The sequence below is a fragment of the Apodemus sylvaticus genome, chromosome 3 (genome assembly GCF_947179515.1).
Source record: "Apodemus sylvaticus chromosome 3, mApoSyl1.1, whole genome shotgun sequence".
Classification (NCBI taxonomy): Eukaryota; Metazoa; Chordata; class Mammalia; order Rodentia; family Muridae; genus Apodemus; species Apodemus sylvaticus.
This window is the reverse complement of record NC_067474.1, coordinates 48,356,609-48,382,438: the sequence shown is the minus strand read 5'-3', so window position 1 is coordinate 48,382,438 and position 25,830 is coordinate 48,356,609. Positions and strand designations below refer to the sequence as shown.

The 25,830-nt window shown below is 37.3% G+C and overlaps 1 protein-coding gene across 3 annotated transcripts in view; it reads left to right on the top strand.

The window, feature by feature from the left end:
- Nucleotides 1-25,830, top strand: part of Orc3 (origin recognition complex subunit 3) — a 48,028-nt gene that overhangs the window by 5,453 nt on the left and 16,745 nt on the right. For 2 of the 3 annotated variants that reach the window (XM_052176220.1, XM_052176219.1), the window contains exons 2-12: nucleotides 2,328-2,382; nucleotides 5,866-5,963; nucleotides 8,581-8,725; nucleotides 14,056-14,160; nucleotides 15,087-15,235; nucleotides 16,364-16,497; nucleotides 18,754-18,913; nucleotides 20,879-20,992; nucleotides 24,303-24,436; nucleotides 24,863-24,926; nucleotides 25,523-25,639. In XM_052176220.1, the coding sequence (XP_052032180.1) occupies nucleotides 2,328-2,382; nucleotides 5,866-5,963; nucleotides 8,581-8,725; nucleotides 14,056-14,160; nucleotides 15,087-15,235; nucleotides 16,364-16,497; nucleotides 18,754-18,913; nucleotides 20,879-20,992; nucleotides 24,303-24,436; nucleotides 24,863-24,926; nucleotides 25,523-25,639 (1,275 nt within the window). The remainder of the gene's footprint in view (nucleotides 1-2,327; nucleotides 2,383-5,865; nucleotides 5,964-8,580; nucleotides 8,726-14,055; nucleotides 14,161-15,086; nucleotides 15,236-16,363; nucleotides 16,498-18,753; nucleotides 18,914-20,878; nucleotides 20,993-24,302; nucleotides 24,437-24,862; nucleotides 24,927-25,522; nucleotides 25,640-25,830) is intronic. The other variant, XM_052176221.1, reaches the window with a different exon arrangement.

The window sequence follows — 25,830 nt, the reverse complement described above, 5'->3', positions numbered from 1 at the left end:
TGAGATTCTCTCTTCTATCTCTTGTATTCTGTTGTTGGTGCTTCCATTTATGGCTTCTGATCTCTTTCCTAGGTTTTCTATCTCCAGGGTTGTCTCCCTTTGTGATTTCTTTATTGTTTCTATTTCCATTTTTAGGTCCTGGATGGTTTTGTTCAATTACTTCACTCATTATTTGGCTGTGTTTTTCTGTAATTTTTTAAAGAGATTTTTGTGTTTCCTCTTTAAAGGCTTTTAGCTGTTTACCTCTGTTAGCCTGTAGTTTTATTTATGTCCTTCTTAAAATCCTCTGTCATAATCATTGAGATGTGATTTTTAAATCAGAGTCTTGCTTTTTTGTTGTGTTGGGGTATTGCTGTGATGGGAGAACTGGGTTCTGATGATTCCATGTAGCCTTGGTTTCTGTTGCTTATGTTTTTGCCTTTGGCTCTTGCCATCTAGTTATCTCTGGTGTTAACTGGTCTTGCTGTCTCTGACTGTGGCTAGTCCCTCCTGCAAGCCTGTGTGTCAGTACTCCTGGGAGACCAGTTCTCTCCTGGAGGAATTTGGGTATGGAGAGCTGTGGCACAGGGTCAGCACCATGGTGCAGATGGAAACTGGAAGGATCCTGTCCCTGGCTATTCCTTGGTTCCTGTGTCCTGATGGCTCTGGGCAGGTCCCTCTTGGGTCAGGAATTTGTGCTCACAGGTGTGTCGGCACTCCTAGGAGACCAGCTCTCATCCAGTGGTATTTGGGTATGCAGTGCTGTGGCACAGGATCAGCTTTCCAAACTGTTATATTTCTAACACTTCAGATACTACTGATATGTCTTCCAAACAGAGAGGCCCCATGCTCTAGAGTGCACTCTGTAAATGTATATGATCAAAAAACCAAAAATATTCCAGAACAAAACCAAATTCAAACAGTATCTATCTACCAATCCAGCCCTACAGAGGATCCTAGAAGGAAAACTCCAACACAAGGGAGGTAGCATGTCTGGAGTTCTGAGCTTGTGTGAGCTACTCTCACAGCACCCATCAGAGACACTTTGAACATATCACACAGAAACACTCATGCTTGCTGAGTTTCAGAAAGGCTTCTTAAAAATATGTACAAGTAATTAATATACTTTTACTAGTTGCAAATATAAGACAATAAGGTACAGCTTAATTTGGAACATGTAATCCAGATGGCTACGTTATATTTTGCTAAGACAACAGTCTGAGATGACTTTTTTTTGTCATATTTTACTTCTCTTAATCTTTCATTTTCTACATAAATGGAAATCTTAAGAGACTATCTATGAAATGTAATTTTATTTTGGTAGAATACACCACAACTAGAAACTTAGGAGCTAAGTTTCAGTGGTCACAGGTAATAATAGGAAACTTAATGTAGCTAGAAAATTACCAGGAAAATTACTCAGCAAGTATCTATTCATTCTGTGTACTGATCACCTAATGTATTTATTTGTTAGTACTGTTATAAACATTAAGAAGGGGGGATTATAAATAAAATACATCTGTGCTGTAAATATGCTCACAATTTATCAGGGAGCCAAAGCAAAGAAGTTTGAGCACTGAGATCCCAGGAGAAACATTTCTGGCAAGAGAGTCCAGGATGGTCTCCTGTGGCAGACGAGGGCTTTGTTTATTTGATTTGGTTTGGTTGCAGAGCTAGGCTAACCACAAACTCATGTAAGAGAAGATTACTTTGAACTTTTTAATTTTTCTGTCTCCACGGGTACCAAGATTGAAGTGTCTAAACCATGCCTAGGTTCTCCTCTTGTTTTTTGAACTGTATGTACCAGGCTAGCCGCAGTCCTAACAGTTGTCTTGTTTCGAGTGGATTACAGATGCAAGGGATGAGTTTTGAGCTAAACTGTAACAGATAATGGGAAGTCGTTTATTCATTGAGAAAGGATGTCAGCTGAAACAAGAGCAGCACTATCTGCTTACATCCTGGATGTAGATACTCAGTCAATCAAGCACAGCATCCTCTTGGAACAAGTGTTTTAACTCAGTCTATTTTAATGTACATCATTAATGCTACATCACTTCTAAGTTTTATGAAACTTGAACTTAAAAAAAAATTGGTCTGTCTCGTAGAACAGGTCCTAAAAAGCGTGAGAACTTATTGGATTGAGGAGGAGGAAATGGATGAATTTTTCAAGACATCTTCCCTTCTGTATTTCAAAGAAAAGTGACATGATTTCTTAAGGACTGAAAGCTATATGGTGCCCACCCCATTTCCCTTTAAAGAACCTAGTTGTGGATAGCATATCGGGGTGATTAGGTTTACCTGCTCTGTGCCTAACCTATTCCTCCTTCCCTTCTTTCTTCTTTAAACAGGGCTGTTTTGTGTTTAAACCAGACTTCAAAAAAAGAAAGATCTGTGTGCCAATAGGTAAAGTATCGTATCATCCAGTTTAATTTTCTTCCCCTAGATCTTCTTAAATGTAAGTGATTATAAGCTAATTTCCTTAATGTTGGAGATGATTCAGTGTACCAGAAATTGTTTAAAGAAAATGAAAAGTTTATTCCTTCATTATATAACAAAGACACATACCATCCAGTGACATCTGAAACTACCAGCAATATGATTATAACAAATAAATTTGGTAGTATATTAAAGCATTTATTATGTGCTGGACTGTACTAAGTATTATAGTTTGTTTACTCTCAGCTAGCTTTGGGTAGTGTCGTATTATCTCCATTAACATATCTGAGGATTCCTGACAATAGAAAGAACTCTTTTAGTCTTACAATGCTGTAAGCATCATAGAGCTGGGATTTGAGCCCACCCTCTGTGACTTTAGACCCCATACTCTAACCATCGCCTTATGATACCCTCTTTTAATGTGGGACAAATGTTTGTATAGAACTTTATGTTGGATTGCAGTTATAAGATATATTAACAGTTTGTAATACCAGCATGTCATGTGTACAGTACTATAATTTGAGCATTGTTTTAGAATCATTAATTTTTCTTTCATTGTTCTGGCTTAAGACTAATGTTTTGTTACAGTACAAAAGCGTTTAAGGAATTGACTGATTATAAGAGGTGGGATGAGGAGCTGGGCGGTGGTGGCGCACGCATGTGATCCCAGCACTCTGGGATGCAGAGGCAGGCGGATTTCTGAGTTCGAGGCCAGCCTGGTCTACAGAGTGAGTTCCAGGACAGCCAGGGCTACACAGAGAAACCCTGTCTCAAAAAAACCAAATCCAAAAAAACAAAACAAAAAAAAAAAAAAAAGAGAGAGAGAGATGGGATGAGGGAAATAAATCCCACTTTTTAGCAGTTACTTTCACTGGCTTTATTGTTTGAAGCTGGTTGATTGGAGAAGGGGGTATGGTTTATAGTTTGCCCACCGTATACCCCCTGCCTTGAAGATATTTAGATATATCCCTAGGCAAACACTGGTAAATTCTCCCACCTGATAGTGTATTATGGAAGACTGCACATGTAACACGAGTGAGTAGAACTGAGCAGAGGACTGAGAAGGGGACTGCAGCCGCATGGCCGGGCTGTGCATGCGCGCTGACCGCTGATTAGAAGCTGAGGTGGGGGGGGGGAAGCCTGGAGAGCATCCGTCTGCAGCTCCCCCCATGTCCTCACTGTGTAACCTGACTTCAAGGACGAGAGAAGGGTCCCTCTCAGACTGGGCTCAGACTGGGCTTTCCCAGCGTCTAAGATCATCTTCACTATGTGCTTTGGTAGCAACTCAGCACGGGACCTCTTGCCTTAGTTTGCTACGTAACATTTTATCAACAACCTACCCAGCAATCGAATATAGTAACTTTCTTTTCTGTTTAAGGCTACCTATTGCTTTATCTCTTAATAGATTGCCGTTCAGTTTCTCTTTGTTTTTTTTTTTTTTTGCCTCTTAATACAATAACTGCCATATTGATATTTAAATGCCTTTATTGTGATGTAAAATGCTTGGCAAAATTAAGATACTTGTGCAAACTAAGTCAGCTGTTATGAGGAGGAACATATATTCAAATTACCAACTAAAGACTAAGACTGCCAGTAGGATTCTAGAGTGAAAGCTTTGCCCTGTGGAAAGAAGCGCTGGAGTAAAGTACTGACCAGAGGGGAGGAGGAAATTGCGAGGAACGGAAGGTGTTTGAGTGAAGGAACAAGCCTCTTGTGTTTTAAAGTATGATTTTAAAATAAATATATATAGTTATTTAAGGCCTAAGCTATCTTCAGACTTACAATACTTTTGATGAGTGCTAGGTTTTACATTTGTCTTTGGCCTGGATATGAATTTTTATAACCATGAAATTTTTTTTTTATTTTTACCATCTCAGTCTATAAATTTGACTTTATCCAGTTAGTATACCAGTATTAATATTTTTGAGAAATGACAAGATCACTATTAATTTCATAGCATGTGTTTTGTTTTTGTTTTTTGTTTTGGGATTCTTTTTATTTTTATGTCTGTATTTTTGCCTCTGTGTATGTGCATCCATCATGTGCGTGCCTGGGGCTGCCGCAGAGGCCTCAAGAATGTGTTAGATACCCTGGCAGTGTAGCTGCAGGTAGAGCCACGGTGTGCGTGCTGCGACTTAAACCCAGACCCTCTGCAAGAGAATCCACTCCTCTAGCCCAGGTTTTTGTTTGAATCAGAGAGTAAAATTCTGTGGTGGCTGTAGGATGAGAATTGGCATGGAAGTAGAACTGAGCAATAGAACAAAGTCCACAAACTGATGGTCAACTAAAAGAGCATCTGAGATGAACAGGAGGTGGGGTAGTCAACATAGGAGTAAATTTCCGCTGTGTCCAAATTAGAGGTCACAACCCAGTGCAAGTTAGGAAGTCACTTTAGTAGGCCGTGAAATAGAACACACTTGCTGTAAGAGGATAAGGGTAAAAGCTGTTTTATGGGACCTTTGTTTTCCTGTCTACTGGAAATATATTTGTTAAATTTTCAAGATAATATATTTCTTGATACATGTTTTTCAAAACTATTGCAATAAAACTATTTTGACAGAAAGGCTGTCTTGGTAGAACAGTTTTAAAAATATATAAAGTAATACACATTAGGGCAGAGATAATACTCAACTGTTAGGAGCATTGGCTGTTCTTATAGAGGAACTGGGGTTGATTCCCAGCCCTTACATGGCAGCTCACAACCATCTGCTGTCAGCTCTAGTCAAGGGGATGCAACACGCTCTTCTGCCTTTCTTGGCAGTGCATGCACCTTTTAGTAGAATTGAATTAGAAAAAAGAAAAGAAGGGTCTGGTGAGATGGCTTAGCGGTTAAGAACATTAGCTCTTCTGGAGGTCCTGAGTTCAATTCCCAGAATCCACGTGGTGGAAGGGCGTATGGTGTTGGCTCATACCTTTAATCCCAATATTTGGGAGATAGAGGCAGACAGATCTCTGAGTTTGAGGCCAGCCTCCTCTACACAGTGAGTACTAGGAAAGCCAGGACAGGAGAAGAGAAGAGAGAAGAAAAGACAAAAAGAAAGTAATATTCATTAAAAGCTGGACTAAACTATGTAAACAGAACAAAAAACAGTGTGAAAACTTATTTAGTAAAAGTGAATGAAAGTGTTGATGTGGATGAAAACATTAATGTGTGTGCAAACCTTGAACTGTAAATCAGTAAGTAAAAGCTTAGAGATTCTTTAGTAAGAAATAGAACATTAAAAACTTAAATGTCCTTTATAATGTGGTAAAAATTGAGATGTGAAATTAAATACAAATGATAAAGTATATTATTTTTCTCCAAATGTCATAGAGCCAGATATATATGTAGATACATGGTTTTTGGATGCATAGACAATATTTTGAACCCTTCCCCAATGCTGTTTGTCTCTGTGTACAATCTCTTAATTTTATTGTGTTAAAAAAATTGACTTTCTGGGTTTTTTTTAGAGGACTATTTTAATAATGAGGAACTTGACTCTGAGGACAGTAAACTTCGATTTGAAACATATCGCTTGCTGTGGCAACGGATGAAATCTGAAACAGAGGTGAATAATTTCCTTTTTACATTTCTGTAATAAAATAGTATAAATCTTGTATTTATTACTTCTCATATCTAACAGTATGTAACAGTATGCATAGAAAATGAGGAAGTACAATCAAACACAGTCTGTGTACCGCAAGTAAAATAGGTTCATGTTCTAAATGTTATGCATGGCCTCCATTACTGTAACATGATAGTTTCTAAGAAAAAGAAAATCACTGTGGTGAACTCTTAAATTCAGTTAAGAGGTTACACAAGTCTGAAATGAAGCCATTTTGAAATTTGTGCTAGCATCCAGTTTTTGCGGTGTTTTGTTTGGGTTTCTTCTTGAGGCATAGTCTTAACACTAGCTCAGGTTGGCTTAGAGCTTACCGCATGCTCTGGTTGTGAATCTCTTCAGTAGCAAAGGCAGTCTCTCCAGTGCCAACAGCTCATTCTGCTTAATCAACACACTGCTATAGTATTTTAGTTTTGAAGGAGATTTACACACAACTTTTATGTGGGTGCTAGGAATTCCACCTTAGGTCCTCTTCTTGCACAATGTGCACGTTTACCCATTGAGGCATTTTTCCAGCACACCCACTTTCGAGTCTCTTATTGTTTCCCATCTATCTTTACTATTTTATACTTCACAGGAGAGGGCATCGAATTCACTGTGGTTGGCGTTAACAAGGTGGAAGCCACCATCCCTTGGGGACTGAGCTCCAGTCCCCTGCCAGAGGACTTTTGACTGCTGAAACATTGCACAAGATTTTCTCTAGGTTTCTTAACCTAGATTATAATTACATTCCCTGAGCTGCATTCCTGACATCTGTCTTCGAACCTGCCACTAGCCTTGTTGGTTTCTGCGTCATATTAAGAACATGCCTTCCTTTAAGGCAAATGCATCTCTCTCTCTCTCTCTCTCTCTCTCTCTCTCTCTCTCTCTTCTCTCTTCTCTCTTCTCTCTCTCTCTCTCTCTCTCTCTCTCTCTCTCTCTCTCTCTCTCTCTCTCTCTCAGACTTTGGAGTGGATTTCACATAGCCCCTTACCAGCACCAGCTCCTCCATCCTCTGCCTTCACAGTGGTGTTAAGTTAGCCTGTCCCGTCACTCCATGGCTCTCTGGGTGTCCCCTTTACAGTTCCAGTCCTTTCATCTCATAGTGTCTGCTTCAGTCGAGCACTCACTCAGCGTCTTTTCCTCACGTTGGATCTTTCATGCTGAACTGTGTCCTGGCCCTCCCTCCAAATGCTTCTTCTTCTGTTTCTACGGCTTGTTCTTCTCACTTGCCTTTGTCCCTGTCACCCTCCACATCAGCAGACAGTGCCTTGGTTCAGATGAGCTTCCTCTTCCTCTTAGAGTGGATTGTTCCACTTTTATCTCTTCACCCTTTTCCCTAAAAAAAAAAGACTGTCTTTGATATCCACAACATGATTAGTGAGTGGTTATGGGATGAGTAATTGAGAGATTTTAAATGAAGTAACCCAAAGCATTACTCTCCAAAAAGTTAAAGAAAACCTTTTTTTTTTTTAATTTCTTGAAGCTGTTACTCATATATAATCTTCAACTGAATCTATAATACTTTTCTTTCTAAAATCAGTAAGGGTCAAAATAGAACATCATAAAATATATTTCTCTTCAGAATTTTTTCAATTTTTAATTATGTGTATATGTGTGCGTGTGTAGAGGTATGTGCATATGTGTGTAGGTGTATCAAAGAGGCCAAATGTGTCAGACCCCTGGAACTGGGGTGAAAGACGGTTATAATCTACTATGTGGATGCTGAGGACTAAACTCAGGTCCTCTGCAAGAGCAGTACATGATCTCAATGGCCAAGTCATATCTCCAGACTGTATATTTAAGTATATTTCCAAATATAATGAGGAAGTTACAGATACAGAAATGGCTCTGGAAAGCTATCATTTATAAAATGTAATTTAGATTTATCGGCATTAAAAAAACAGTAGGTTCAAGAAGAGGCTTCTTTATTCAGTATCCCTTTATCTAAGGGAAGATCATTCATTACTTAGGAAGAAAAGCTTGAGGGGCTGCTTCCTAGCTCTGTCAGAGATAAAGTTGGCATTGCAATGATGGCTATCTGGGAGACTTTATCTGCATAACAGACCGTCTTTGCTTGCCTGGGTATCCTTCACTCATAGGTCTGTAACTTGGTGTCCTTATTCCTCCCTACCTTACTCCCCAAATCCAACCTGGTCCTCCAACTCTACCTACAGGGTTTTTTCTGCATATCAAAATGCAGTTTCAGTTTAAGCCATCTAGCCTTCTATTTCCTCTCAATACGCTGTGTGCTTGCTCATTATGTGTTAAGATACCCGTGTGTGTGTGTGTGTGTGTGTGTGTGTGTGTGTGTGTGTGTCCGTCCCCTTCCAATACGTTGTTTCTGCTTATTGTGTGTTAATATTTCCTTCTAGTCCTTCTTAATACAGTTTGTGCTGTCCATTGTGTGTTGATAGCTGTGGGTTTTACCCTGTTGATATATTGCTGCTTTATCTCATCAACTAAAATTACAGAACATGTAATTTTCCCTTTTCAAAGGGAAAAGAAAATTGAAACTCTCCTACACCAAGAAAGTAAAGAAATATAACTACTAATAATTCATGAAATTTTGTTTTCTTTGCAGCAATTACAGCAGGAATTAAATGAAAATCTGTTTGATAACCTAGTTGACTTTCTGCAGAAGTCCCATTCTGAATTCCAGAAAAATTCAAGAAACTGGGTCTCTCAAATGAAACTCAGAGAAATTCCAACAGCCGCTCTTATTCTTGGTATGATGCATATCTATGTATATTTTTTACTGGTTTTGTTATTGATCCTAGTGGGAAATATTTTGTTCTGATAAAACTCCTACAAATTAAAACAACTATGATTTGACTTACATTCTTTTCTTTTTATTTTTTTATTTCTTTTGGTTTTTCGAGATAGGGTTTCTCTGTGTAGCCCTGGCTGTCCTGGAGCTCACTCTGTAGACCAGGCTGGCCTCGAACTCAGAAATCCGCCTGCCTCTGCCTCCCAAGTGCTGGGATTAAAGGTGTGCACCACCATCGCCTGGCTGACTTACATTCTTTGTAAAGGTATATTATATATTCAAATATATGTAGATGAAAAGAACACTGCACTAGTAGGAGAACTGAGGAGAACTATTTTTGTTTTATTCTTCTTTCTGTGTATTTCTAGGGTAATAACATTTGAATTCAACAATAAAACACCAGTGTTTAGTGGATTTAATTTCTACCATTTTTTAAAAAATCATATCTTCAATGAAATCTATCTATCATACTTATTTTATTTCTTACACTTGAAATCTTAATTCAGATTCTTTTATTTTAATATTAATGCATAGAGAATTTGTATAAATTGTATATAAATTGCTTCCAGAATATGTTATAATTTTTAAAAATATTCATCAATAATATGAGCCAGGCGGTGGTGGCACACGCCTGTAATCCCAGCACTCTGGGAGGCAGAGGCAGGTGGATTTTTGAGTTCGAGGACAGCCTGGTCTACAGAATGAGTTCCAGGACAGCCAGGGCTACACAGAGAAACCCTGTCTCGAAAAAAAAACAAAAACAAAAACAAAAAAAAAACCAATAATATCTAATTTAGAGCAAACATTTGTATTTCAAGATAATACAAAATATCTGATTTATTAACAGTAGTTCTTTCAGTCCAGTTAGATAGTACTGGTTACTCTCATGTTTGTGCCACCATTGCAACAGCATATCTTGCAGGTAAGGCAACCAACATAGACAGCAGGATTTGTAGCTGGACCTTTCTCTGGGAGTATACAGAGAACCTTCAAGTACCATAAACACTAATCAGGAGGTTGAAGCCTCTAGTTAGACACCAGCTTGACTTCTCCATGATTAATGAGGTATGTAAGTGCTCTGTTCAGCAACAGAGCCTTACTGTCAGTCTGTAGAGAGCAACAGACTTGTAAATAGCCTTGGCAGTGGCCTGACTTGTTTGGGAGTCTCTGTCTTAGTTACTGTTTGTTTTGGTGAAAAAGTGTCATGACCAAAGCAACTTATAAAAGAAAGCATTTAACTGACAGCTTCCTTACAGTTTCAGAGGATTAGTCCGTAATCATCGTGGCAGGCAGGCAGGCAGGCAGGCAGGCATCTTGCTGAAACAGTAACTAAACTACCTGAGAGCTTAAATTCCAATCCAAGGAGGCAGCAGGGAGAGAGAGAAGGAGAGAGGGAAGAAGGGAGGGAGGGGGAGAGAGAGAAGGAAAGGGAGGGAGAGAGAGGGAGAGAGAGGGAGAGAGAGAGAGATCTGCCAACTAGGAATCAAACATCGGAACATTTAGGTTTTTGGGGGCCATTTTTCTTGAAACCGTTACAGTCTCTGTGGGGCCTCTTTGGGCAGTGACTTGAATGGATTTAACCTATTTCTAGCACTGAATATCTCACCTGGGGGCAAGAGGCATGTAGTTGGGACCCTGGTCTTTCTCACTGGTGATTCCATTTAGACGTCTTTCAGATATGTATATATTGTAAGAAGCTTCTACAGTAGTGGGTTTCCAGATGACCGAGCAAAAGGCGCTTAGTGTTTGTTGTCTGTCCCTCCCAACATTCCCGTCATCCTTCTCCCCTTCACTCCACATCTAACTCTGCCTGCAGTCACTTCCACGTCTCCCCAGAAGTCTTCATTCTGTCTCTCCTTCCTTGGAGACTGACTCAAAACAATGGGTGGGATGGGCTAGAAGGAAGGGTGCGTGCATCAGGGTTTGGTGGAGTCCCTAGGGATTGTGGAGGAGAGGCATATCTGCAAGGTGGCTGCTACAGGCTGCAGGGGAGGCTAATGAAGGTCAGGAAGGAGAGTACTTTTTTCATTTTTTTTAAATAGAATTTTTTTTTTTTGATTTGTTTTTTCCAGACAGGGTTTCTCTGTGTAGCCCTGGCTGTCCTGGAACTCACTCTGTAGACCAGACTAGTCTCGAACTCAGAAATCTGCCTGCCTCTGCCTCTGCCTCTGCCTCTGCCTCTGCCTCTGCCTCTGCCTCTGCCTCTGCCTCTGCCTCCCAGAGTGCTGGAATTACAGGCTTGCGCCACCACTGCCTGGCAGAAATGTTTTTTAAATAATGCTTGGTGTTGGAAATGAAACCAGGAGCTTTATGCAAAGTCACATCTACCCTTCCATTGAACTACATCTGTTTTAAGTATTTTTTCATTCTGAAAATAAAATAGAATTTATTAGGGTTCCAAATACGTTCCATTGATTTTGCTTCCAATGTGTTATTGCTTTTTTGTTTGTATGGTTTTGTTGTTGTTGTTGTTTGTTTTGTTTTGTTTTGCTTTGTTTTGTTTTTGACAAGGTCTCACTGTAGCCTTGGTTAGCTCAGAACCTTCTATGTAGACCATACTGGCCTCAGATTTATCGAGATCTGCCTACTTCTGCTTCTGAGTGCTGAGATTAAAGCATGCTCTCACATTTGGCCCCCAGCTTATGTCTTTAGAGTTTGTTAACACTGGGCTCTGTTATTTAACATTTTAATGCCATTTAAGTTCTATTTTTAATACCCTAATCCTATTACTGATATTTAGGACATATTTTAAAATGTACTTGACAATAGCGTGTAATGTTTTGGGGTAGGAATGTATAAGACTCTACTGTCCAACAACTCAAAAAGCAGTTAATTCATGCCTGGCACTTGACTATTTGTAGCATCTAGTGATTTAGGGTGGCATTGCCCTCTCCCCTATCCCACTGTAGGGTAACTCCACTGAAACTCTTTTTATATCTGAATATAAATAAGTGTCGGAAGTTTCTGCAGTAGTAGAAGCCTTGCCTTTCCCCAGGGTCCTTATGTTACCTATCCCCATACTCCTTCCTTCCCATCCCCACACCATTTAGTGCTTCGTGTTATTCCCCTTTCCCATCCACATCCCATGTCTCTCTCCCTGGCCTCTTACTAGTTTTCTGCCGTCTGTGGTTACTCTAGTTTAAATGCACATAGCTAAAGCTGTAAAGCTGCATCACATATGGGAGAGAACGTGAAACACTTGTCTGTCAGGGTCTGGGTGTCTCTCAGGGTCCGGGTGTCCATCAGGGTCTGGGTGTCTCTCAGGGCCTGGATGTCCATCAGGGTCTGGTGTCCATCGGGGTCTGGGTGTCCATCAGGGTCTGGGTGTCCATCAGGGTCTGGGTGTCTCTCAGGGCCTGGATGTCCATCAGGGTCTGGTGTCCATCGGGGTCTGGGTGTCCATCAGGGTCTGGGTGTCTCTCAGGGCCTGGATGTCCATCAGGGTCTGGGTGTCCATCGGGGTCTGGGTGCCCATCAGGGTCTGGGTGTCCATCGGGGTCTGGGTGTCCATCGGGGTCTGGGTGTCCATCGGGGTCTGGGTGTCTCTCAGGGTCTGGGTGTCCATCAGGGTCTGGTTACTCAGACCTCACTCAGAATTATTACTTCCAGCTTCATCCATGTACCTATGGATTTCATATTTAATTTTGAAGTACTGAATAAAACTACATTGTGTATATGAACCACACTGCCTTTATTCATTCATCATTAATGGACATCTAGGTTCTTTTTGTTGCTTTTGTGAGTGGAGCAACAATGAACATGGGTGATCAGGTTTCTCTGTAGTGTGGTCCACACAGAGTACTTTGGGAGAAATAAAAGCAGATCGTGTGGTAAATCTCTTCCTAGCCTGCTGAGGAGCCTCCAGTGTTGCTGTGCACTGTGCTCCAGTCTGCTCTTCCACCAGCAGGGCGTGACGACTTCTCTTTCCCACATCCATTTACATTTCTGATCTTAGTGATCCTGTGACTGAGGCAAAATTAAATTTCAAAATCATTTTAATTTGCATTTCTCCAATAGCTAAAGGTATTGAACATTTTAAAAAAGTACTTCTTGGCTACTGATATTTACTTTGAGAACTCAATATTTAGTTCTGTTCCCCAATTTTTGGTTTAGGTTGATTGTATTAATGCTTAGTTCTTATATATCCTTGTTACTAACCCTCTGTTAGATTTATAGGTGACGAAGATTTTTTGCCATTCTGTAGGCTGCCTCTGCACTTGAATGACAGTGTCCTTACTGTGTACAAACTTTTTTTAAAAAGATTTATTTATTTATTTATTTATTTATTTATTTATTTCATGTATGTGAGTATACTGTTGCTGTCTTCAGACACACCAGAAGAGGGTATCAGATCCCATTACAGATGGTTGTGAGCTACCACAAGGTTGCTGGGAATTGAACTCAGGACCTCTAGAAGAGGAGTCAGTGCTCTTAACTGCTGAGCCATCTCTCCAGCCCAACATTTTAGTGTCTTGAGGTCCAATTTCTCATGTGTTGGTCTTAGTATTGGTATAGGGTCTCTTTCAGAAGGTCCTTTCCATGTTATAAGTGCATTCCTTACTTCCTCTCCTGTCAGGTCTATGTTTAGGTCTTTGAACCATTTGGAGTTGAGTTTTGTACAGAATGAAAGATAAGAATCAAGTTTTATTACCAATAGATTGCTTTTGGTAGGGTAGCCATTTTCACAGTATTACTGAAGGTCCATCAAATATAGGAGCCATCTTTCTGTCTTTTGGTATCTTCTTTGGTTTCCTAAAATTTTCATTGTTCAAGTTTTTTACTTCCTTGATTAAATTAACACTAAGATTGTTATTTATTTAGTTATTTTGAGGCAGTTGTGAATGGGGGGTTGTTTTACCTGTCTTTTCTCAGTATGATTGTTATTCATATATAGGAAGAGTACTGATTTGTGTGTGTTAAATTTGTATCCTGATTGCTGAATGTGTTCTTCAGCTGTTGGAATTTACTGTTAGGGTCCTTAGGGTTTTATATGTATAGAATCATATCATCAATAACAGTATTTTGGTTTTTTCCTTTCCTGTTGATATCACGATTATCACCTTTCCTTGTCATTCTCAGCTTGAGAATGTCTGTGGGCTAATCAGTAAATAAATTTTATATTTCTTTAGATCACAGACTGAGAGGAGAGCCAGTTGTGCTGCAGTTTTCTTGATTTCTCTTGCAAATCCTGTTTTTAAATTGTTCTTACCTGGTGTTTTATGTGTTCTTTAAAATATTCACTGTTAACTTATTAATGATGATGACACGATGTTGTTTATTATCTCATAGGTGTGAATGTCACGGATCATGATGTGATATTCAGAAGTCTAACAGAGACCCTTCAGAATAGTGTTACACCATATGTAGTCTCACTGGAAGCTAAGGACTGTCCAGGTAAGGTAGAAATGTTCACCTGTAACCTTCCCCACCCTCTCTGCATGTCTCGCTCATTTTTATTCATCTCTTAAATCTATTTACTTTCCACTTGAAAAGTCCACATGCAGAGCCAGACTTGAGCATATGAAATGGTTGGTTAAGTCATGAAGCACACACAGTATCGGACTCAGACGTATGTGTGTGTGCATGTAAAGTCATCGTATTATAAGCTGTGCACATGGTCACACTCACCTTTGTTGCCAGCTGGTCTGATAATAAGAGTTATTGTACTTTTGTTGTAATGAATTACAATTAAGTTCTCAAGGATGTCTTTTCAAAATGATAGTAAATGAAGATTTATAATTAGTAAAATAATACATATAAGTTTTATTTTTAAGGACCATGACATTCTTTTGTTATTCAAAATAATGTAACTACATGATATTCTAAAATAACTTATAATTTTCTGCATATATATAGTCTTAGATAATACCTGTAGATAATATACATACATTTTGATTTGGTCTTAGTATGAACTAGTGAAATATACTCATTTATTCCAACTTATTTAGAAAGGGTCTCCTGTAACCCAGGCAGGCATTGAGTGTACCATATAGCAGATGACCTGGAACTTCAGAGCCTTGTATCTTCAGGGATTTTTGGGAAACTTGACCACATTTGTGTTTATTTAGTACTGGGTGTCAACTTTAGGACTTTGTGCATGCTAGGCAAGTACCTTCTCTATCAATGTAATGTGTCCAACCCTAACAAAAGTGAACATTAAGGACAGAGCACTAATGTATAATGGTAGTATGCTTAGTATATTTTTAACTGTATTGATGAAATATAGAAAAATATACTCTCTAAGTATTACAATCTGCTAATCAAAGGTTTCAATGGCTTTATTTTTGCTTTAAAGTTTCTTTGCTTTTTATATTCTGCAGATGTGAAACATTTTTTACAAAAGTTTACCTCACAGTTGATGGACTGCTGTGTAGATGGAAATTCCAAGGAAGTAAAAAGTGATAAGACCCCAAAGAAGACAAATTATTCAATGGATTCTCTTTCTAGTTGGTATTCAACAGTTACACAGGTAAAAGGAAACTGAATATTTAGATAGTTGGCTCAGAATTACTTTACTTATATCACTTTTCTAATAAGCGTGTGTTTGTGAAGTAATAACAGCAGTTTGACGGTAGCGTTTTTTTCCTAAAGCTACTAGAATTTGAAAGTATTCTAATATGTAGACTAATTCCTGGTAAGTGCTTGTGTTCTTATGAGGACATTGTATTTGTGGGAGAATTCCATGAAGTGACAAAAAGAAAACATCTGCAGTTGGTTCTGTTGCAGATTATATTTTGGTAATAATGGCTATAACTTACTTATATTGCCTCTGGTAGTCTTCAATATTTGCTTTTGTTCAGTAGACATATACTACCAATTCCTGCTGTTGATTAATTCTATAATTTTTAAAATTTCCATGCTCAGAAATCTTGGGGAAACATTACTGTATAAATAAGCTATATTGAACAAAACAATATTCTGTAAGTAAAGTGTATTCAAGAAAATAATAAATTTCCTTCTACTATGATCATCTCTATTGCAAATGAATGATACAGAGATCCCTGGACTCTATGGTACAACCATAGTCACCAGACAGCATGAGTACTGGGTGATATTTTCTGTTCAGTGTTTTTGCTGAAATCATACATATGGTTTTATCTTGCTTTATGTAAGGATGCTTATAATAATACCATAATTTGATACAAATTTTTAGATTGTTTTAGGAGTCAAAGTCTTTGTAATTTAAGTTGATTATCTTTAAGTTTGGTTTGACCAACTATTTAAGGTCCATTTCAAGATCTAAAATTTGTAATAGTACATTCAGTGTGTTTTTGCATTGATGATACAACTTAGTAAGTTATAAATGTGTATCAACTGAAGAAAAGAGTCAGTTGTATAGAAAAGTATCTTTTCCCTATGTTTCTCAGTTAAAAAATCCATTTGATATTTGCTACAGGTCCTTCTGCACCTTTTTTCTTAGTGTTAACCATGTCTAGAAACAGATTTTGCTAAGTAAATCTTAGAATGAGATACTATTTTTATTTGGGAAAAATAAGTTACTGTAAAATACAAAGAAATACATTACCAAGTGGCATTGTAGTATTGTTTGACTTACCAGGCTTTCTTTTAATTCCTCCATTTCACACCGGTTTAAAAGAAGACAGGCCCAAAAATGACGAGCAAAAAGAGGACAGCTTCAAGCCACTGGCAGTCTCCTCCTGTGGTGCTTATCTTAAAGAGCATGGAGAGCTTCAGCACCAAAGTACTCCAAGACTTCATAACTATCAGCAGGTAGCTTGACTGTAACAGTTTTAATGAAATTGTCTTCTTTTTCATTATCATTTATTATTATTATTACTACTACTACTACTACTATTATTACTACTACTACTATTATTACTACTACTACTACTATTATTATTATTATTATTATTATTATTGTGTGTGTGTGTGTGTACCTAGATGTGTATGTGCTGGTATGCATGCCATGTTGTATGTATGGAGGTTAGAGGTCAGCTCTGTAGAATGGTTTCTCTCCTCTAATCATATTTAGGAGTGGATACCCATCAGGCATTTCATACATTTGGTTTTGCTTGACCTTTTCCTTTCTCTCACCTCCTTGTCTCCATCCCTGCTTAAAGCCTTCATAACACGTGACTTTGCTCTTACTCAAAATTTCCTTTTTGTTAAGACATTACTTTTATCTTAAAAAAAAAATAGTATTCATTTTAAGACCAACTTAATGAAATTCAAAATCATTTTTGTAACTGAATCTTCAAAGATCTCCTGGCAAATTATTTTCTTGGTTTTTGATATAATGTTGAAAATCTAAGACACATTCATTCTGTTTTTAGTTAACATGTATAGCTTAGGTAAATAGGTATAAAATGTCATTTATAAGAATTGTCTCCATACCTGCCTATTAAATTGATATTCCTCTAAGTTGGAATATTCTGTCATGCTTTTTTTTCTTTATGATTTTTATCTTTAGAGGCTCTGTGTTCCATATAGGTTTACTGGCTAAAAATATTTTCTGTATGAAGCTATCTTATTTTTATATAATATTTCCAGTGAGTATTATCTTAATGTAAGAGTTTTTTAAAGCAGTCTTATGAGACTTAAAATTGAAGTAACTAGGCCTATGTTACATCCCTGTGACATTTGTTTCCAATGTATATTTGTTAGGGTATAGTTAACTTTATCTATCTATCTATCTATCTATCTATCTATCTATCTATCTATCTATCTATGTACATTGTAGCTGTACTGATGGTTATAAGCCACCATGTGGTTGCTGGCACTGAAGTCAGGACCTTTGGAAGAACAGTCAGTGTTCTTAACTGCTGAGCCATCTCTCTAGCCCTAATTTTCTTTTGCATATTCTGTATATCAACTAACATACTAAACATTCTTATCTTAAATGGAGTTGTATGAGGATTTTTGCCTCATTGATTTGAGTTACATTCACCACCACCATCCATACCCCAGTGCTGGAGATAGAACCCAGGATTGCATGAATGCCTGAGTGAATTCTCTGTCATTGAAGTGTATCCTCAGGATACTGTCCTAAGACTTTGTGAACTTCTTATCATCCTGTGATAATGTGCTACACGGTGTTTATGTTATTTATTTAACTTAGATTTTGTAGTACTATGGCCCTCAAAAGTAAAGAACTTAGGACAGCTATAAGAGTGTACAGCACTTTATGTCGATGACTCTGGGAAGAGCTTCATACAGGCAATTCTGGAAAGCAATAAGAAATGGGAGCGAGCAGTAAAATGGTCAGCCACGCCACAGAGAAGCCCTCCTTCATAAATGATGCCATTCCACTCCAGAAGTAGAAGCCGTCTGTTTCTGTTTGGTTGTGTTGATGTGAAATCATGTTCAGTATGGTTTTTTTTTTTTTTTTTTTTTTTTTTTTTTTTTTTTGGCTTTTTTCGAGACAGGGTTTCTCTGTGTAGCCCTGGCTGTCCTGGAACTCACTCTGTAGACCAGGCTGGCCTCGAACTCAGAAATTCACCTGCCTCTGCCTCCCAGAGTGCTGGGATTACAGGCATGCGCCACCATCACCCGGCAATGTTCAGTATGTTTAGGATAATAATGTAAGGAAGAAATATAATGCTTTTGAATGATGTTCATTAAAAAGGTGACTTACATATATATCTTTATACATAAGTATGTGTGAAAAGGAAAGCAGGGATTTGGTGGAAAACCATAGGAAGACTCCATGCAGCTCAAAGTTGGTGAGGTTATATCAAATGCTAGTTGATGCACTGCTGTAGAACTTCGGTAGTCTAATCTTCTCACGGGGAGCATTTGGTCTTCCTGGATCTCGGTTCTTATTTATAAAAGAAAAGCACCTGTTAATGGTTTGATTTTAGGATTAGAATCTGGGACGTGTTTATTTTGTTATTATCACTATTATTTATTTTAAAAAGAAAATGAATGACCTAGAAAACTTAGTATCTTAAAATAAGCATTATGAATGTAATATATTTAAATACATTTGCTGAAGAATCTTCTTTTCTACTTTTCTTTACAAACTAGTGAGCATCTGCATGAGTTTCCTCTCATTCTCATTTTTGGGATCGCCACATCTCCTGTTATTATCCACCGACTGCTTCCTCACTCAGTCTCGTCTCTGTTGTGTATAGAACTGTTCCAGTCTCTGTCTTGCAAGGAACACCTGACAGTGGTTCTTGATAAGGTAAAAAAGAAAAATGTTTACCAATGACAGAGCGTGAAACCAAAGCTACCAGACATATATTATGTATAATAAATGATACCAATACATTTCTCTGTATCTCTGACTTAGTCTAACTTATTTGCATAGTTTAATGCTCTTACTCAATTATGGTTGGAATTATATTTTCTCATAAATATATATAAATATATTTGCATATAGTTGCCTTCTCAGATAAAACATAAGCTTTATGAAAGCAATAATCATTTGTATATATTCATTCTTGTTTTTATTACTTAGTTGAAGAAATTAGGCTTTTAAAATGAACGAGGGGTCAAAATACAGCTCTAATAGAGCTCTAATTGTCTGCAGAGTAAAGGGAGGTCCTAGAAAATAATAAGTGCATACTAATAAGTAATAAGGCACTGACAGTAACAATAGCATTTTACAGAATTTATATACTTCAGAGTAGTGCCAGTATAGTATGTTTTGATCTTTTCTTTTCTTTTTTTTTTTTTTTGAGACAGGGTTTCTCTGTATAGCCCTGGCTGCCCTGGAACTCACTCTCTAGACCAGGCTGGCCTTGAACTCAGAAATCCACCTGTCTCTGCCTCCCACGTGCTGGGATTACAGGCGGGCGCCACCACCGCCCGCTTATGTTTTGATCTTATTATCTTGTATAGAATGATTTAAAGCTTTAAGGTTTATTTTGATTTGATGTGTATGAGTGTTTGTCCACATATATGTATGTGCACCACATGCATGCAGTACTGTGGAGGTCAGAAGAGGGTGTTGGGCCAGGCAGTGGTGGCACACGCCTGTAATCCCACACAGGACTACACAGAGAAACCTTGTCTCGGAAAAAAAAAAAAGAAGAAGAAGAAGAAGAGGGTGTTGGATCTCTAGAACTGGAGTTACAGATGGTTGTGACCATCGTGTGGACGCTGATAATGACCCTATGTGCCTCTGGAAAGGCAGCCAGTGCTGTTAACTTCTGACCCACCTCTCCAGCCCCAGAGGTTTTTGTGGATATTGACAACTGTTGTGTTGCTTGTGACAACAGCTGCTGAGCTTAGCCTGCAACTGCTGTAATGTTCCTGTGTAACAGCAGCACGGGGACTAGTGACTGATCCACTCTCAGTTCCTTAAGACATGTCTGCGATGGCTGTACTGCTTAACGCCAACAACCTGTGTGGTCACCTATGAACTGCTACACAACAGATAACAGTCTGATTTATGGACATGTTAGGAAAACGTTTTTTATTTTAAAATTCATTGTAGTTAAAATGCAGTTGTCCTTGTGCCAGCTATGCTTGTGGTTAAAAAAAGTACTAGTATAAAGTTTGATTTTCAGATGTAAAGCATCACTGTAGACCATTGAACGCTAAATAATACAAAATTTCTCAACATTTTCAAAAAGAAAAGTTTTTATTTTGTATTATTTAATAGTACATCGCTTGGTACTCTTTACTAATTTGGATTAGTAGGAAGAAAAAGAAATTTAATCTGGTAAGAAAATGGTACGTTTTTTTGGTATCTTCTGGTGGAAGACAAAGGGTTATGTATTTGATATGAATTATTTGAAGATTAGGAATTTAATGGAAGTTTGGTAGATAACTTTGGTTCAGAGTGTAGTTTGAGGATGGGAGTGGTGGTTCTTGGGAGAGAAAGGCAGGCAGATCTCTGATTTTTTTATTTTTACTTTTTATTTTTATTTTTTGGTTAGATAGCCAGTCAGGGATAGCCAGTCAGGAATAACTGATGAGACCCTGTCTCAAATAGGGATTGTAATACCAATTGCCTTTTGGTGTTTTCAGCCTTAAATAAACAAAGTTTATGATTTGGTTGGCATTAGACTGTAGGGAAAAAGATAGCTCCAATTGTGTTCATATTTGTTGTGTCACTGTATAAATCTTTGTCTAGTTATTTACTTCATGTTGATGAGGAGGGGCATCCAGGAACTCTGACTTCCATCCCTGTTTCTTTCAGCTGCTTCTTACACCTCAGTTGCCCTTTAAATTAAGTAAAAAGGCATTACAGGTTCTGACCAACATCTTTTTGTATCACGATTTCTCAATTCAAAACTTCATCAAAGGAATTAAGGTAAGAATATCTGATGAGTTTGAAAGTTCACTGTCTAATTCTGATGAGTTAACATTATTTCAGATTGAGTAGTGTGATAACTTAGGCATTTTAGTAGCAAGATCTAGAAAAGGGGAATTTTCTTTTGTTTCTAGGTTTTACCTTTCTTCTCTTAGGCTGAAGCCACTTGAGAAGACAGAACTAGGGTATCAGAGATAGACGCCTTCTAACTGGCTAATCTTAGCCATTGAGAGGTGGTCTGCAGGGGAAGCTTATGCTTGTTTAGGGCTTGATGAAATCTTGGTGGCTTTTTACCTGAGAAATGCCATTAACTTTCTTTGATGGGCCAGAGAGTTAACGCTTTAGCTTTGTTCCTTGATGTGTTTTTGAGTTGGTTAAATGATAATATTAATTATTTCTCTTGTCAATTCCCTAAGTTGTCAAAGTATAGTTATTGTGAGTACATGCCAATTGTCAGTTTCATTAAGACCTATGTGCTGTAACCTTTATGCATAAGTCTTATGTGATAATCTTCATCTTTTTATAGTATTTTGAAACTCATAAGATTTTTTTTTCCTGTTATTTTACTTTGCTTTTTGAGATAGGGCTTATCTGTATAGCCCTGGCTGTCCTGGAACTCTTTGTGAACCAGGCTGTCCTTGAACTTAGAAAACCACCTGCCTTTTCCTCTGGAGTACTGGGATTAAAGTTGTGAGCTACCACCCAAGATATCCTTTCGTATGTGTTTTTCCTGCACATAATCATAATCGTTTGATTCACTGAATTTTTTTAAAAAGGATTTTAAATCAAAACAATTTACCTTAGCAATTTATGAAATTAAATGACAGAATAACCTCTAAAATTTGTCATGCTCTTAATTTTGTTTATTTTTTAAATACTAGGCACTAACATTAAGGAAGGCACTATGTTGAGCCTAGATGTACAGAGGAAAAAGAAATCTTTCTTTAAAGTGTTCATTGTCTAGCAAAGGTAGCAAAGCCATGCCAGAGTAAGCCATGCCAGAAAAAAAAAATCATCAGAGGATTATGAAAGAAAAAGCAAGAATAAGGAAAGTTTCAAGTCAAAGAGGTAATACAGATCAGAGCAGAAACAAATGAAATGGAGATCAGAAACTCTAGGAAGTGGCAAAAGTTGTTTCTTTGAAAATATAAGCTTGATAAGCTCATAGCCAAACTAACCACCCCAAAAAAGACCCAAGTGAATCTGAGATGAAAGGGGAATACTATAACTCATATCACTGAAATAATTAAGAAAAAATTGTCAAAATTTAATTCCAGTGAACTAGAAAATAGAAAGAGATGGATAAATTTCTAGATTAGTTATTTAAGAATAACTAATTTAAGATTAAATTAGTTATTTAAGAATAACTAATACTGCTATTCCTCAGACTACTCCATAAAATACAAGAATTATTTAGCAAAGGTAGTATTACCTTGACATTGGCAGCAGGTAATACTCAATCACAACATCAAAAAACCTACATATTTCTGTGGTTAGTATAGACTCAAAGATTATCAGTAAAATACTTACTTGCAAATCAAATCGATCAACACTGGGATCACACACTGTGACAAAACTGGCTAGATTTCAAGGATATAAGACTGGTTGATACTGTACAATTTAATGCATATAAGTAGCACATTAGAGGACTCAGGCAAAAACCATGTGATTGTCCTAATAGTAATAAAAGGGGCCTTGGACAAGTTGAAATCATTTTGTGTAAAAGATCCAAGGAGTCTAGGAATAGACAAAAAATATCACAGTAACCCTGTCACCTCCCAAATATTTTAAAATTTGTTTATAGAAGAGCATGTTGAATTACTAATCCTGTGGGAAATGTTATTTTCTACTGAATAGAATGTTTTCTCCATTACTTAAGGAACTAAATGTCCAGTAACACTGTGTGCTAGTTAGTTTTTGTCAATTTGATATAAAGTTACCTAGGAAGAAAACTTGAATTGAGGAAATTCTGTCATCACATTGGGTATGTCTTTGTGGCATTTTCTTGATATCTTATTGTTGTGGCAAAGTCCAACCTTCTATGGGTATCGGCACCTTTGGGGGCAGGGTTAGTGGTGTAATTGTATAAGAAAAGCAGCTGAACGTGAGCCTGAAAGCAGACAGTAAGCCCCATTTCTCCACCATCCCCACGTCTGCTCATCAGGGTTACTGCCCTGTCTTCTCAAGATAATGGTCTGGGGTTGGGATATGTAAGCCAAATAAACCCTTTCTTTTCTAAGTTGCTTTTGATTATTGTATTTATTAGAGAAATGAGGGATACAAGTTGTCTGAAAAAAACAATGTCTTGAGAAACTTGCTTAGAATTAGAAAAAAAGTTTGATAATTTTATATTTCATCTCATAAATTATACTATTATTTAGAATTTTAAAATAAATTTCCTTTGGAGATGACAGTGATCTAGTGTGTGAGTACTTTAGTAGTCAGTGTACCATTTTTTTTCTTGAATTGGATGAAACTGAATTTAAAGGTACAGATTTTTGTTACTCTTATCAGTGGGTACAGTTCCTACTCCTGCAGCATTGTTTTTTTTTAATTATTATTTGAACAGATAGATCTGTTGTTTCCTTTTAGTATATATTTCTAAGATTACTTATAGAACTATAGCCTTGAAAACATTTAAGTTATGCCAGGCAGTGGTGGCGCACTCCTTTAATCCCAGCACTTGGGAGGCAGAGGCAGGTGGATTTCTGAGTTCGAAGCCAGTCTGGTCTACAGAGTGAGTTCCAGGACAGCCAGGGCTACACAGAGAAACCCTGTCTCGAAAACACACACACACACACACACACACACACACAGAGAGAGACACAAAAGTTGTATAAGAACTGCTGCAGTGTTATTAGGACATAAGTAGTTAAATATTTATTTTTGTTTTCTGTGTATGGGTATATTCCCTATGGGTATGCTAGTTCCCTACATGTGCAGTGCCTTAAAGGCCAGAAGAGAGTTGGGTTCTGTGCTCCTCATTGCTGAGCCATCTCTTCAGCCCCAACCATATATACTTCAGCCCTCAAAAAATAGTCTTAAGGACAGGTGATGGTGCCACACACCTTTACTCCCAGCACTCAGGAGGTGGTGGCAGTCAGATCTCTGAGTTTGAGGGCCAGCTTGCTATACTGTGAGTTCCAGGACAGCCAGAGCTGAAGCCCTATCTTGAAAAACCAAAACAAACCAAAACCAAAAGACAACAACAAAAAAACCAAACAGCAAAACAACAGAGCCCTAAAACAAAGCAGGTAAGGGGTGAAGCATTTACTGCCAGACTATAATAAAAACCTTTGATTTCTTTCAGCTTTCTCTACTAGAACATTTTTATTCCCAGCCCCTAAGTGTTCTGTGCTGCGATCTCGCAGCAGCCAAAAAAAGAATAAATGTTTTCTCAGTTAATCAGTGTGAAAACATCCGGCGCCTTCCTTCATTTAGGAGGTAAAAGATAAGTATATTTAATGTGTCTTGTACTAGAGACTAGAATGAAATAAAGACTTCTGGCTTCAGTTGTTTTTGAAGTTAAGAACGAAATAATAAGCCTTTCATTTTGCAATATAGAACCATGCTGCTTTTTTTTTTTTTTTTTTGCTGGATTCAAATTTTTGACATAAATATTTTTACTAATATTTTATATAATTTGTAAGTTCTCTAGAGAAATAACTCTTCCTATTTCTGGTGTATATGGCCTTAATGACTTAACTAGTTATCATTAAGGTAATCAAGAACTTATGTCTTGAATTAATTTTTGAGAAGAAATGAAAAAAAGATGGAAAACAATCTAGCTAGTTATTTTTTCTAACATGCCATTCAACTATATAAATTGCTAACATTCTTCTTTTCTTTATGGGATACTAAAAATTTTAGGTACGTGGAAAATCAACCTTTGGAAAAGCAAGTTGCACTGTTGACAAATGAGACCTTTTTAAAGGTAGGAATGTGTGTGTGTTACTGGCTTGTTCTTAACTCCATGTAAAAGAATATGTATTAATAAAGCGTTTATTAATTTTACAAAAATTATCTGTATGTCAATATTTGGAGGATGGAGTACTTCTCCATGATAACTAACATGACAAAAGCTTGCTTAAAAGGTAAGGCGGTTTTTTGTTTTTTTTTTAAATCAAGAAAATGTTCTCTGATGTTGTATTTTGGAAGCACCTTTATATCAACCAAGAGCTGTATTGATTTTTTTTTTATATAAGATTGTTATAAATAAAAGCATATAGAAGCCTGGTAGCATAAGCATTTATTGCTGAGTGGATAGAATTGATTTTATTTGAAGATGTATTATTTATTACTAATCTAACATCAATATTAAATTACAGTGTCAGTTCTGATGTAAAGTACAATCAGATTTGATACTAAACAATTGGACTGTGTCCTAAATTTGATGTGTCAAGTTTTCATGAATTAAGAAAAGTAACTTGTAGTTCTAAATGCTCATCAGTTTTTTAGAGAGTATATATCCATAAAGTAATTTTTAAATTTATTTTACTACCATGCATATTATTATTCTGGGATTTTTAGGAGAAAACTCAATCATTGTTGGAAGAGCTGCATGTTTACCATATCAATTACTTCCTTGTCTTGAGATGTCTTCATAATTTTACCTCTTCTCTTCCCAAGTACCCACTAGGTCGACAGGTAAGTAAAATTTCCTCATTTGGAGTCAACAAAGTAAGAATAATAGTACTTTCTTATTTTGATTTCTCTATTACTCAGGCATCATACTTTAAAATGAAGCCAGCTCTTATAATAAGAAAACAGTCTAGTCTAGCTGTTCACATTACTAATAATAGAAAATGGTTTTGTTCTGAAAGTTAGAGCTAGAAATA